This window comes from Paramormyrops kingsleyae, chromosome 3 (assembly GCF_048594095.1).
Source record: "Paramormyrops kingsleyae isolate MSU_618 chromosome 3, PKINGS_0.4, whole genome shotgun sequence".
Taxonomy (NCBI): Eukaryota; Metazoa; Chordata; class Actinopteri; order Osteoglossiformes; family Mormyridae; genus Paramormyrops; species Paramormyrops kingsleyae.
Genome location: NC_132799.1, coordinates 18,885,363 through 18,900,033, shown reverse-complemented (window position 1 = coordinate 18,900,033; position 14,671 = coordinate 18,885,363). Strand labels below are relative to the sequence as shown.

Here is a 14,671-nt window from a genome sequence, read left to right as displayed (position 1 = left end):
AGGACAGGAAGGAGACATTCTGATGATTGTAATTCAATTACTTCCTTATCACCCTAGTGGTGCCAACTGGAACCCCTATTCTCTCCCTGACTTCAACCATGATCATAAATTGCTAACACTGTCTGTATTCAAATGATCAAACAAGAACACTGGGGCATCTTTAATACTTTTCCTTACATGTGGAAAGAACTCCAGGAGAGCAAGGCGGAGCCACACCTACCTTCTGAGGTGGGATGATAGGTATGCAGGTGTCCATTCTCGGGGGGGCTATCGGCATTGGAATGGGACGTTTTGGCCTGTGGATGACAGAAGCAACCTCTTACATCAGGACCCAAGATGGAGATGACAGCAAACAAGCTGAATTATTCAGGAGTACGTAACAGCAACTGGTGTGAGTTTTTAAACGACCCTTAGGAAGCATCCGGCCCCACTCATTAAGTGGTGGGCTCTCAGTTAATTCACGCACTCAAACACGCACTCAAACACACACTCCTCCACACTCCACAGCAGAACCAGCTACTGTACTTTTGGTCCTTTAAGAAAGTCTTGGTTTTCCACTGGTGTAAAAACTGGTACTAGCGCTAAGTGACACCACAACATGAGGCAGGGTATGTTGTACTGAATTATAAAAATGGCTATATCATATTATAGGGCTGGACGATATTAATACAAATGCTGTCTATAAAAAAGGTTGGACGCATGGACAAATGAAGAGACCCAAGGTTTAATTGTGATCTGGTCAGAAGAACAGATACAACAAGATCAGGATAGCATAATGAAATAAAATATTTTGTATAATATACTAGGAGAGCACTTAATTGAAATTTGTGTTTTTATTGTAATAAATATTGGGGTATTTATAAAGCAAAAAAGGAGTTCAACATAAATTTCTCACAAACCCATCTGGGAGTTTACAGTGGACATAAACTTTAAACTGATTTTAAAACATATACTAGATAATCTTGAAAAGGAATAATCAGAAAAACTGCAAAACGTGCTTAATGTTTTTCTTCTTATGACAGAATAAAAATGTTTTAATAAAACTTAAACTCCATGCACTATAATGTCCCTACCAAATTGAAGGTAAGAAAAAGCCTGATCTTAGTCTAGCTGACTAGTGATGTAAGAATTGCATGTGCATAATATGTATTAACATTATATTATTGCATTAATATCGCACATCATCAAGCCCTATAGTATATAAAGCCATTTTTCAAATTCAGTACAAAACACCCCATCTCACGTTGTGACGGTGTCATGGATAGCACTGAGGAATCCCCATCATCGTCTCAGCCACGCCCCTCCAGGGGTTCTGATCGATAGGGCTTCCCCGAGGTTTCGTGTCCTGTCAACCAGTTTTTCTGGCCGTACCGGTTGCTCCCGTTCCAGACACTCCTCTCCCAGCTGTGTCTTGTTTTCCCCGGTCTCGGTTTCACTATATCAGGCAACTCGGTTCTTTGATCAGTGCGAGATCTTCATGGTGTGCCCTGAGTTCGAGCGTTTTTTTCTGGTGTGTGTTTCCCTGTGTTCTTACCTCTGCTACGTTTCCTAGACTCTGAGTTTCTGCCTGCCCCCTTTCTGGACCGACGCCGATCGGCCGACATCAGCCTGGACCCTCGACTGTGTTTTTCGCTTTTGCCTCTTTCTGGACCGATGCCAATCGCCCGACCCCTGCCTAGATTCCCGACCGTGTTTTGCGCCTCTCCCTCGTCTGTACCGAAGCCGATCTTCCTATCTCCCCACCTGAGTTTCAGCTACGTTCTCGGGCTCTGCCCCGGGTTCCTCTGACTTCTCTGAGGAGAGTAGTAATAAAACAACAGGACTTACAGCTTTGCCGCGTCAGTGTCCGTCTTATTGCCTTTACAACAGACGGACATTCGGGGTCAGTACCAATTTTAATGCCAGTGGAAAACCAACACCTTGAAGTACCATACTTTTGGTATTTTCTTGAAGTACCAAAAGTACAGTACCTGGAGCAGTGGAAAAGCACCCTAAGACCATCACTACAGTAGTTCCCTCCCACCAGGATCACAGCCACAAACCAACAGATTTATCTGGGTATCTTTAAATGTAATAAATCCCACAGCTGTCCCTCTTACCCTCTGTTACACTGCTAGAATGAACCAGAATGACTGTAAACTGACATTAATGGGCTACAGGGTAGAAAAGTAAAAACAGTTGGTATTTTACTACCTGCTTTGAAAGATGTGTTCAAGCCTCAAAAGCAATTATGCCAGAATCCCTAATGTCAATACATAAAAACAGGTCAGCTGAAGTTGCTAATTGGTAAATGACCTGAAAGTAAAAATTCAATTCCCCTGGCTCTAATGTGGCAGCATAGGTGGGCCTGGGTTGTCCTGGGCCTTCCCAGATGAAACTCAGGCCCACCTATTCAGTAATCACAGCAAGCAACAAAATATGATAAAATTATTGTGTCTGACAGGTACACGTGTGTGTGGTTAGATCAATAGGAGGAGATGTGCTGTTGAGAGGCAACTAGATTTTTTTTTCTTTGTTTATTTGGTCTTAGTAATGCTAGAGGTCATTTAAAAACTTTATAAAAATATGCAGTTCAGTCTGTAGTGTGATTTTGTCATTGTCATGGCGGGTCATGGCACAGGCAGGAAAGAAGGTACTAATAATATAACAATAGATACTTTATTGATCCCCATTGGGAAATTGTCTTTACATGTTTCCCAACTTGCTCTCTGTAGGTGAGATCAAGCTGGCTGCAAAGGGCACCCACCCATAGCAGCACCCAGGGGTTAAGGGCCTTCCTCAAGGACACAAATGTGCTGAGGCCAGGCTTGAACCAGTAACCTTCTGATCACAAGCACACACTGCCCCCACAGAGCAGCTCCAATACAACAGGGGTATACTGAAGGTACTCATCACGCCAGGATACACAAAATAAAGGATCACAAGGAGTCAGAAACAAAGAGGGGAAATAAGGAATTAACTAACCATGGGATAAACACAACTAAGAAACTAAGCAATAAGCAGAGTGACAACATTCAGTTGTCAAACAAATATGCTATAACATAGACTATGACAGACTAAAGAACAGAGCAGAAGCAGGCACTTAAATACACACAGACAACCAGGCTAACGAGAGGGTAGGTGTGGAACATAAAACAAGTAACCAAACAGCAAAGGCACTTGGCAACAGGTGAAGTAACTTACAATTAATAAGCACAGAACTAGGGAACTTTAACAAACACCGAAATTTGGAAACATTAATCACACATTGGGAATTACCATGCTAGGATGATTAACATGGAACAAAAATACAAACAGAACCAGATGTGAACAAGGCACAAGCAGGGCAAACCTTAGACAGGGAAACAACAATATATAATAACAAACACTGGGGAAAGAGAAAAAACAATAAATACAGACAAACAGGTGAGGTCTCTGGCCAGCCTCAAACCCACAACCAGAGGGTTTCAGCCTCTGAACCACACTCTCAACCAATACAGCTATGCAGTGGTCCAGGGAGCTGAGAAAACACACTAGGGCTGAAGCGCTATGAGACAGAGAGGGGAAAGGCAGCATGACCAGCAACGCCTGCTGGCCAAACAGTGAAGAGACACAAATGGCATGGTCAGACGAGCCCTGAGCCTAACAGTCGCCAAGTGAATTGTTATGGGACTGGCCCACCTGTTTTTTCTACTGGCCCATCCATTCTATGATTTCTGGCTCTTCTATTGGTCTGGCTTGATCCCCAACATCATTACAGGTCCACCAATATCAGACAATCAGTGGTGAGGCTTGAGAAATATTACACAGGAAGTCTCAGGCAGAATGACACAAGGACCAGACGCACTAGGGGCAGCATACAGCCAAAGTGACAAAGAAGAAAGGTTGGCGAATTAAGACCACAGCACAACAGTGGCGAAGATTCAGAGCTCAGGCCCCAAAGGGCAGGTTTCTAACAAAACCTGCATGAGTGGAACCACACAGTTCCAATGTTATAATGACAGAAGCACACTGGCAAGACCACCCCATCCTCCAATTCTGCTGTGGGTAAAAGCAAGGCAAATTAAAAAAAATGGCTGCAAAGTGCACTGGAAAATCACATTTCCAGTGCACAAAATGACCATAAAAGCACATCTATGGAATTCTTTCTTCAATTCAGAGGTCACCTGAAAGGAGAGGATGAAAGACCCAATATTCTCAGAAAGTTCTGAAGAACACATAACACTCCCATCCAAAAGTCTACCTCTCCACCAAGCGAAACAGCAAACAAAATCAGAAACAACAGAATGACAATTGTCAAAACCAGGGGTTCTGGAACATGAACCACTGGTTGAATGTACTTTTACTTTTATGCTGTCATTTGTCACCAAGGGCTCATGAGAAACCCATGGTACACAGACAGCACTGGTATGGGACCTCCTGCTCATCCTGTTAGCTAATTTCACTATAATGTCTGTCAGGAGACACTTTTTATGGATCTTTTTCTCCAGTCCAGGGATGACTCACATCACCCACTGTCTGGAATCAGTCATGCTTTGTAAAAGTAGAAAAAAAATACTCTAACATCAGGTGAAACGTTAAAGGGTATATTTTGGTGGTTTCATGGTGAAAGGGTAAATGATTCCAAATGACAGTTGCTAAAACCGTGACAAGCCCTGAGGTGAACAAGGAACAGATTCTAATATTTACCAGGGACAGGAATGTCAACTTTAAATGTTTCCAGGTGACCGAATGGCTAGTGGGATTTCCAATGATTTAATGGACCCTGTGGTGCTGAGGCATGGTGATGTGGGTATTAGGGGGTGTGTCATGGAGAGTGACTCAGCATATAATTGTTGTTTCACCACTGATGGGAAGTTTATCAGAATCACCTAGTAAAAAACAAACAGATACTTGGTCCCTGAAAATCCGATGATTGGACCCAACAAACCGTTGGGATGACCTCATCTTCTTTGTATCAAGAGTCATAAATCCATCAAGCTATTCCCCATTATTTCCCTGTAAGCCGATGTGGGAAGGACCGGCTTCCCTTAGTAACACAATGGCGTAGAACTGGGGTCTTAAACTCCAGTCCTGGGGGGCCGGAGCCCTACACAGTTTTTGGTTCACCCTCATTTAACACACCTGATTCAACTCCTTGTGCTAATTACCACACAGCTCTTGAGCTGAATCATTCGTGGTGAAACAGGGAAAGAACTAAGCTACCCCTGGCATAGGGGGCCAGCACTAATGCCACAATCCATGACTGCGAAGACAGCACAGACAGCTCTGAGATGGCAATATAGTATAATGTAATAGCCACCAATGGCAGCTTAAGTCTGAAACAATCAGTACTCACTTCTTCATGTCTATACACCACATTTAACAGCTCCTGCCACCTCACCAATTCACTTAACCAAAAAAGTCCAAGAAAATTAATGCTGTGACCTTTTCCTTCTAAATACCACCACCCAGCGCTGACAAAAAGGCATGCATGGCGGTGGCCATATTTAGGTCACTCAAGGGAAAGGATTAGGTGCTGCTTACAGGGACAGGAGGGCAGGATTACTGGGGGACATGTCACAGAATGACCAGGAGAACCAATCCCTCCTTATAAGTGTCCCTCAATAGAATCTCAGTAGAAGGCTGTGCTCATTCTGCAATAATCATTCGCAGGACGCAAGATGGAGGGTCTAATTGTTGCTCCCCCTAGCCTCTATCCTGAGATTAGTCTAAAGATGGCCTCTGTCTCTCCACTTGCAAAATCAAGCTTACGTAATTTCGGGGTTGTTTTTGATCAGTTCTTAAGCCTTGATTCACATATAAAGTCTGTCAGCCGCTCTTCTTTTTATCATTTGAGAAATCTTTCTAAACTGAGGTCAGAATCAGAACTGGAGGTTCAAAATCAGAACTGGAGGTTCAAAATCAGAACTGGAGATGCTAGTCCATGCTTTTATTTCTTCACGTCTAGATTATTGTAATATTCTGTATTCAGGTCTGAACAAATCTCTCCTTTCTTGGCTACAGTTAGTTCAAAACGCTGCTGCTAGGTTTCTAACCCAGTCTGACAAGAGAGCACATACTGTATTACTCCAATTTTGTATTATCTGCATTGGCTGCCAGTTCTTTTTAGAGTTTATTTCTATGTCCTGGTACTCACTTATAGGACGTTGCATGGTCAAGCTCTTAAGTATATTGCTAGTCTACTCCAACGCTACACAGCCAGCCGGGGTCTTAGGTCTAGTCAACAAGACCTTCTAGTCGTCTCCCGCACACGTGGGGATTGTGCTTTTCAGTCAGCTGCACCTAGACTCTGGAACGCTCTTCCACTAGCTTTGCACTCTGCTGAGTCCGTTGACTCTTTTAAAATACATCTTAAGACTTTCTTGTTTAAGAAGACCTTTGAATAGAGCTGAGTTAACACTGCTTGGGCTTTATTCTCATATATTTTTCAAGTGTTTCTATTACTCATGTTTTTTCATATTGCACTTGGTATGCTTATTTTTAATGTCACATTTTTTGTACAGCACTTTGTAACCTGTGTCTGTGAAAAGTGCTTTATAAATAACTTTTACTTACTAACTTTACTTACTCATTCAAGTTTGAGTACTGCTCAATGTTGTCTTTACCTTGCTTAGTTTATTATAGTAGTGATGTTGCCATAAACATGTTCAATAGCATTTCCTGTTTAGTATTATGTACAGCTGTACAGTTCACACGTGTGTGTGGCAGCACAAGTTCTGAAGAGCAGCACAGGTGTGCACTCTGCGGGGGTGTTCAGGCAGGGGGCACCTTTGCATTGTAAGGGCGAGATTGTAACCGGCACACTTGATCTTGTTCTGAGCCTCCAGGTGGGTCATGCCTTCAGTGCTGACTCCATCGATGGCCACAATGACATCACCCTGGGTCAGGCTGCCCTGGGAAGCTTTGCTCCCCGGTGTGATCTGTGGATGGAATGCAACAGTACTGCAATGACATCCTTAACCTGAGGGGGTGCTACAATAAATTTGCCATTCTTTGTCATCACAGTAAAATTGTACATGCACTACGCAAGCAATAAAAGACTGAACAAAATAAATAATCAATTAAATTCCTCAAATGTACATATGATTAATATAAAATGTTTCATGTGAAAGTATCTGCATCAATGCCATCACGAAATAAAACTGATTAGTCATCTTTTGTTTTTCAGTCAGGATCTATAAGATGAAGTGATCTGATGTGTGTTATCCATGTTTGTGTGACCATGTGCTCCGGAAATCATTCTGCACTTCCAATATGTTCAGCTTGGCACATTCCAGTATTTACCCAAACATCCTAGAAGCCTCACTGTGGAGGAATACAGAGCCAGCTGGGAGGCCATGGGGCACAGAGTGGTTAATCAGCTGCACTTTGTTTATTTCACCCAGAGAGGTAATAAGGGGGCAATCAGCGGGTATCACCTGGCATTCTGGCAGCAGAAGCACAGAGCCAGAGCCCATACAGTAGCGAGGCATGGCTTCCAGTTCTAATCTCACACAGCTGTGGGATGTATTACATTTAAAGATACCCAGATATATCTGTTGGTTCCACAGACTCAGAAGGAGATGATCACTAAATTAACAGCACAAGGTTTCATATTTCTGAGCTCTTCATTGGGATGCTGAGTAAGGCTGCTGGGGGCCTGAGGGCTGTACTCAGAGCTCCTTCTGAAAAACCCCACTGTCAGCTTCCTCCCCAGCTTCAGCAATATTTTTAAAAGCCTGCACATTCAAACATTAGTAAACAATACCCCTCAATTCTATGTATGTGTGTTGTTTCACACCCTGAAAAACCCTTTTTCTACATTTTCACTCAAAAAAAATCCCTAAACAGCTTAAACCTAATTATATGACAAACTTATTAATTTGCCATATGAATATTATTCTTGTGTGGAAGAAATTCAAGTTAAACCACTCATGGCACTAGAGTCATTCATCTGCCCAGGCCTTTTCAGATCAGGAGGACAAATCTAAGCAAGGCCCCACTCTGAAAATTGGATTTTACATTCCTCACCAGAAAAAGGAAAATCCTACACAAAATTTAAAGGTGAGCATGTTAACATTACACCTAAAAAGTGGAAATGACACTTGTGGTCATTGACAGTTATGTACATCTTTTCACTTAGTATTGCTACATAGTTTCCCTACTGCACCCCTACTAAAATGACAAGCAACAAAACGATCACACCTTGGATTGGATTGGATTAGATTAGACTAGACAAGACTAGACTGCATTGGCTTTATTGTCCCCCAAGGAGCAACTTGGTTTGCAGGCTGCAGTCAACACAACCAAAACATGTATAATAAAATATATAAAGGCTATTTATTTAAAAAAATAAAAATAAAAAAAAATAAAACATGTGACATAATAAAAACCATGAAAGAAAATCATGAGAGCCCTGATTGCCCAGCTGGTTACATAAAACCCATGACTCGTTTCAGTGAAACATTATACTTTAATCTGCTCGCTGATCTCACTCATTTCTACTGCAAAGGTGCCTGCTCTCTATGCTTAGCTCTGGTCTACTTGAGCAGTCACATCAGACCCCATTGTTGACATCGCTCCTCTTATCTCTTAAACTTTCCAGGTGGGCGGGGTTCAACATCTGTGATACCAATTTTCTTCCTTAATCCCAAGACCTCACCAGACACTTTTTTTTAATGAATGAATGTTCCCCTCCTAGTGCTGACCATGGGTAATGTTTCCTAGTAGCACATTTACCTGCCCATGAAAAAATTATGTGGAAAAATGAATAACCTTCTTAGTTAACCACATCAGTGCTCACACATTTCTCTACATTTTCCATAAAATAAAAAATTCTGTACTGCTTCTCCATGAATCCCCACCTGGTGGAGGGTGTGTGTCCCAATGATCTTAGGAGCTCTGTTGTTGGGGACAATTGCTCCCGGCAGGGTCTCCTAAGGCAAATTGGTCCTAGGTGAGGGCCCAGATTAAGAGTGATTCCATTGACCCACATGCTGGTTAAAACCAAATGTAGCACTTTATACCCAAATGTGAGGTACTGTATAATTGTACACATCTGAGATCCCAGATTCGGCAGAATAAGAAAGATTTGCTTTTCTTTTAAATTTAAGTGTAATTAACAATTAATTATACAATTCACCAATATATATATATATATATATATATATATATATATATATATATATATATATATATATATATATATATATATATATATATATATAAATTAATATTTAAGGCCATGTATATAATCTCAAGAAATGTATATATGCATCAAACGATCATTCTTGAAATAACAATCATTCAAGTAATAAACAAAGGATTTGCAAAATGACCATACAAATTACAGCTCGGGAATTTTTTTTTAAAAAAAGTAGCAACGGAAAAGATTTTCAAAATAGGTGTATGCAAATTTCAGTTCATGAGAAAATAATAAAGTAACAACAAAAATATTAGTGAAATACACCGCCCGGGTGATTATTGGAAAGATAAGGGAAAAAAAGGAAAAGAAAAATCTTATCTGAAATTAGTCCATATTTCAAATCCAGTGATGCTTGGGATCTATCGGGACTGGCTCACCATCCAATGGGGTACAATGTTCCAGAACAAACAAAAAAACAATCGGAGTTATCAAAAAATGGACGGGATTCAAACATAAGGTAAGCGATCTTCTAACCGCAATGTAATCTTCGATTAGAGTAAAGTTCTGATAAATCACTATGCTGGGTTCCCTTGCAAGGAGAAGTGCAGGCCTGTGCCTCCACCATCCAAAACTAAAGCAGAGAGGAAGGGATTGTATAAAAAATCTCATGCCGCTTTTTGATAAAATGGGATATGACGTCAACCCAAGGGTTATATTTTTTTTCTCCGTACATGAAAATAATTTCTAAAAAATAATGAAAACTTTATTAAATAATAAAATTTATTTATGGAAGACTTCTCTCCATTTGTAACCGTGTTATTTATGGGGGTTACACAAAGATTCAGAAACATCGCTTAGAACTGGGATACTGGGACCCTGCCGTGGAGCCAGGCCTGGGAGGGAGCTCATCTTCGAGAGCCTGATGGCCAGGGGTCTATCCCTGGGGCCTGGAAAGGGGCAGGCCGAATGAGCTATATGGGGGCATTCTTCTGTGGGGCCACCATCCGCAGAAGGCATAAGAGTCAGTGAAATGCAGATCTGGTGACAGTTGAAGGGAGGGGCCTTGGCAGACAGATCCCCAGTTTCTGAAACTGCCTTTAGGGACATGGTGGCAAAGGAGGTAGAGGGACACTGTCTAGATACATTCAGGATCACCTCAAAGCACAGAAGAGGTTCTGGAACCAAACCCCTTAAAAGGAGCTGGACTCTATTCCACTCTGGGGCTGCCTTGGATGAGACATGAAAGGGTGTGATTTGGAGACATGGCCTGTCTGATCTGAACCTGAGCGGTGCTCAGTTATTGGACTACTGTGCTAGTCGCAGTATATCTATAACAAACACCATGCTGAAGTATAAGGGTACATAAGTGTACCTAGCACCAGAACACCCTACGCTATAGATCAATGATCAACTTGCAGTTGTATCATCAGACCTCTGATCTTATGTCTTGAACACTTGCATGAAGAGGGGAGCTGAGCTGTCTACTGATCACCACCTGGTATGAGTTGGATCAGATGGTAGAGGAAGATGGTATAAAGACCTGGTAGACACAAGCGTATAGTGACGGTGTACTGGAAGCATTTGGCAGTGAATCCTGTTTGGGAGATCTCCTCCGGCAGAATCTTGCATTCTCATGGAGGCTAGAGACATTAAGTCTGCATGGGCTATGTTGTGTGCCTCCATTGCTAAAGCGGCTGTGCAGAACTGTGGTAGTAAGGTTGTTGGTGTGTGTTTTGGTGGAAACCCTCGAACTTAGTAGTGGACAGCAGCAGTAAAGAGAGGTGTCAATCTAAAGAAGGAGGTCTTCAAGTTAAGTCAAGTAGGTTTGTCATTTCAGCCAAATACACAATACACAGTGAAGCGAAACATTATTCCTCCTGGACTAAGGTGCAGAAAAAACAAAAAGGACAGAAATAAAATAAGTAGTATAAATAGTAACAGTGCTAGTTTGAATTCATATTTGAATAAATAGCATTATTACAGATACTACTGTATATTATGGCATATACTGTATTATAGCAGCAAGACAGCAATAATGTGAAAACAGTAGTAGCAGCAGGAAAGAGGGTAAAGTATATAATAAATGACATGTGAAACACTGTTCGTGATTCAATTCTGACTCAGAAATCTGAGGGAAGAAATGGTTTCCCATCCTGGCAGTGAAGACCTGTACACTACGGAAGGAGAAGAGGATGTGAGAGGGGTGTGTGGGATCATCCACAACGCTGGTGGCTTTTAGGATGCAGTGTGACGTGTAAATGTCTGCAAATGTCTTCAACGATCTTTTCCACTGTCCTCACTATCCACTGCAGGCTCTTGCAATCCAAAGCAGAGCATTTCTTGTACCAAGGCATGATTCAACTACACAGGAAACTCTCTATAATCCCTCTGTAGAACGTGGTGAGGAGGGGGAGTGTTTTCTTCAGTCTACACAGGAAGTAGTTTAGTTAGCTTGCTGAACTCTGAAGGCTTGCATTGCTAGCACTAAGTCAGACTTTTGTGTTGTGTGTTGGACTCTACCAGAGCTGCTCTTAGGCACCAGTTCTGTTCATAATTTTTATGGACAGAATTTCTTGGGACAGCCAAGGGGCAGAGGGTATCTGGTTTTAGTGACCTCAAGATCGCATCTTCGCTTTTTGCAAATGATGGTCCTTTTAGCTTTGTCACGCTGTGACCTACAGTGTGCACAGAGGCAGCTTACAGCTGAGTGCGCAGGGACTAGGGATGATGTTCAGCACCTCCAAGTCAGAGGCCACACTTAATTGGAAAAGGGTGGATTGCCCTCTCCGGGATGGGGATGAATTACGGCCACAAAGAAAGAGTTTTAAGAATCTTGGGGTCTTATTTACGAGTGAGAGAAGAATGAAGCGTGAGCTTGACAGATAGGATGAGGGAGGACATGCCTGCTCAGACTGCTTCCTCTATAGCCCAGCCCCAGATAAGCAGTGGAGAGTGGACAGGTGAAATTCTGAACTGAATACATAGAAAAAAATACTTAATACACAGAAAAGGCCACTTTGTGGCAGCGGCTGACCGGAGCTGTGGCCGTAAGGTGGTCGGTGCCTGTCGTGGCGGCAAACCCCAAATCCGCTGGTGGACACCGGTGGTGAGAGATGCCGTCAGGCTGAAGAAGGAGTCCTATCGGGCCTTTTTGGCCTGTGGGACTTCAGAGGCAGCTGACGGGTACCAGCAGGCCAAGCGGAATGTGGCTTCGGTGATTGCCGAGGCAAAAACTTGGGTGTGGGAGGAGTTTGGCGAGGCCATGGAAAACGACTTCTGGACGGCTTCGAGGAGATTCTGGTCCACTATCTGCCGTCTCAGAGTGGGAAAGCAGTGCAGCATCAACACTGTTTATGGTGGGGATGGGGCACTGCTGACCTCAACTCGGGACGTTTTGGGTAGGTGGAGGGAATACTTTGAAGACTCAATCCCACCGACACACCTTCCAATGAGGAAGCAGAGTCTGGGGACTTGGGGGTGGACTCCCCTATCTCTGGGGCAGAAGTCACTGAGGTGGTCAAAAAGCTCCTCGGTGGCCGGGCCCCGGGGGTGGATGAGATCCACCCGGAGTTCCTTAAGGCTCTGGATGCTGTGGGGCTGTCCTGGTTAACACGCATCTGCAGCATCGCGTGGACATCGGGGGCAGTGCCTCTGGACTGGCAGACCGGGGTGGTGGTCCCCCTTTTTAAGAAGGGGGACCAGAGGGTGTGCTCCAACTATAGGGGGATCACCCTCCTCAGCCTCCCTGGTAAGGTCTATTCAGGGGTTCTGGAGAGGAGGGTCCATTGGATTGTCGAACCTCAGATTCAGGAGGAGCAGTGTGGTTTTTGTCCTGGCTGTGGAACAGTGCACCAGCTCTATACTGTACTCTCAGCAGGGTCCTGGAGGGTGTGTGGGACTTTGCCCAACCAGTCTACATGTGTTTTGTGGATTTACAGAAGGCATTCGACCGTGTTCCTCGGGGAGTCCTGTGTGGAGTGCTCTGGGAGTATGGGATGCTGGGCTTCCTTATAAGGGCTGTTCAGTCCCTATACGACTGGAGTCAGAGCTTGCTCCGCATTGTCAGAAGTAAGTTGGATTCATTTCCTGGGGGGTTGGACTCCACCAGGGCCGCCCTTTGTCACCAATTCTGTTCATAACTTTTATGGACAGAATTTCTATGCGCAGCCAGGGCGTTGTCTGGTTTGGTGACCTCAGGATTAGGTTTCTGCTTTTTGCAGATGATGTGGTTCTGTTGGCTTCATCGGACCATGACCTTCGGCTCTCACTGGGACAGTTCGCAGCCGAATGTGAAGCGGCTGGGATGAGAATCAGCACCTCCAAATCCGAGACCATGGTCCTCAGCCGGAAAAGGGTGTAATGCTCTCTCCGGGTTGGGGAGGGGGTCCTTCCCCAAGTGTTTAAGTATCTCGGGGTTTTGTTCACGAGTGAGGGAAGGATGGAACGGGAGATCGACAGGAGGATCGGTGCGGCATCAGCAGTGATGCGGGCGCTGCATCGGTCTGTCATGGTGAAGAAAGAGCTGAGCCAGAAGGCAAAGCTCTCGATTTACCAGTCGATCTACGTTCCTACCCTCACCTATGGTCATGAGCTATGGGCAGTGACCGAAAGAACTAGATCATGAGTACAAGCGGCCGAAATGAGTTTTCTCCGCAGGGTGGCTGAGCTCTCCCTTAGAGATAGGGTGAGGAGCTCGGTCATTCAGGAGAGACTCAGAGTAGAGCCGCTGCTCCTCCGCATTGAGAGGAGCCAGATGATGTGGCTCGGGAATTTGCTTAGGATGCCTAGTGGATGCCTCCCTGGTGAGGTGTTCCGGGAATGTCCCACTGGGAGGAGGCCCCGGGGAAGACCCAGGACACGAAGGAGGGACTATGTCTCTCGGCTGGCCTGGGAATGCCTCGGGATTCCCCCAGAGGAGCTGAAAGAAGTGGCCAGGGAGAGGGAAGTCTGGGTTTCCCTCCTGAGGCTGCTGCCCCCGCGACCCAACCTCGGATAAGCGGAAGAAAATGGATGGATGGATGGATGGATGGACACAGAAAAGGATGACGTACAAGAACCCTAGTGACTAAAGCTGATTTTTCTCTATAGAAATGATAGAATACATGATTAAACAGATCCACATTCATAGTGAGAATCAGAATGATCAATATGAACACAGCAACTCACTGGAACCAATAAATGAATCTCAGCCATTTATTATTCAGATCTGTACAGGACACTTCCTGTAAATCTGGGGGATTAAACTGCTTGGATCAGACCAATAAAAAAAAATATTTTGATGGACAGCCCAAGTAAAAATGCTTTGATAAAGAGATGAACCATGTACATGTTAAACACTAATAGACAAGATATTCTTCAGCTTAATGAATAGAGCATCTGTGAATGAGTCCCAGAACCAGCAATATAATAAGCTAAATGCAGTAAGTTACACTGACACTGATTTTTGGAATACCAAATCTTACCTTTATAAAGAAAAAATAATTCTATTTGATGAGAACATGAGTTAAAAAGCAACCACAGGTAATCAGATTACAAAAAGTGTATTAAACAGCAAACATTCCAAAA

At 43.6% G+C, this 14,671-nt stretch overlaps 1 protein-coding gene across 9 annotated transcripts in view; it reads right to left on the bottom strand.

Moving 5' to 3' along the window:
* The window catches only part of LOC111839339 (LIM domain-binding protein 3-like), a 48,225-nt gene that overhangs the window by 27,354 nt on the left and 6,200 nt on the right, over window positions 1–14,671 (bottom strand). For all 9 annotated transcript variants that reach the window (XM_023803160.2, XM_023803168.2, XM_023803177.2 and 6 more), the window contains exons 2-3: window positions 6,751–6,902; window positions 221–296 (exon numbers count right to left, since the gene is read on the bottom strand). In XM_023803160.2, coding sequence (XP_023658928.2) covers window positions 221–296; window positions 6,751–6,902 — 228 coding nt within the window. The remainder of the gene's footprint in view (window positions 1–220; window positions 297–6,750; window positions 6,903–14,671) is intronic.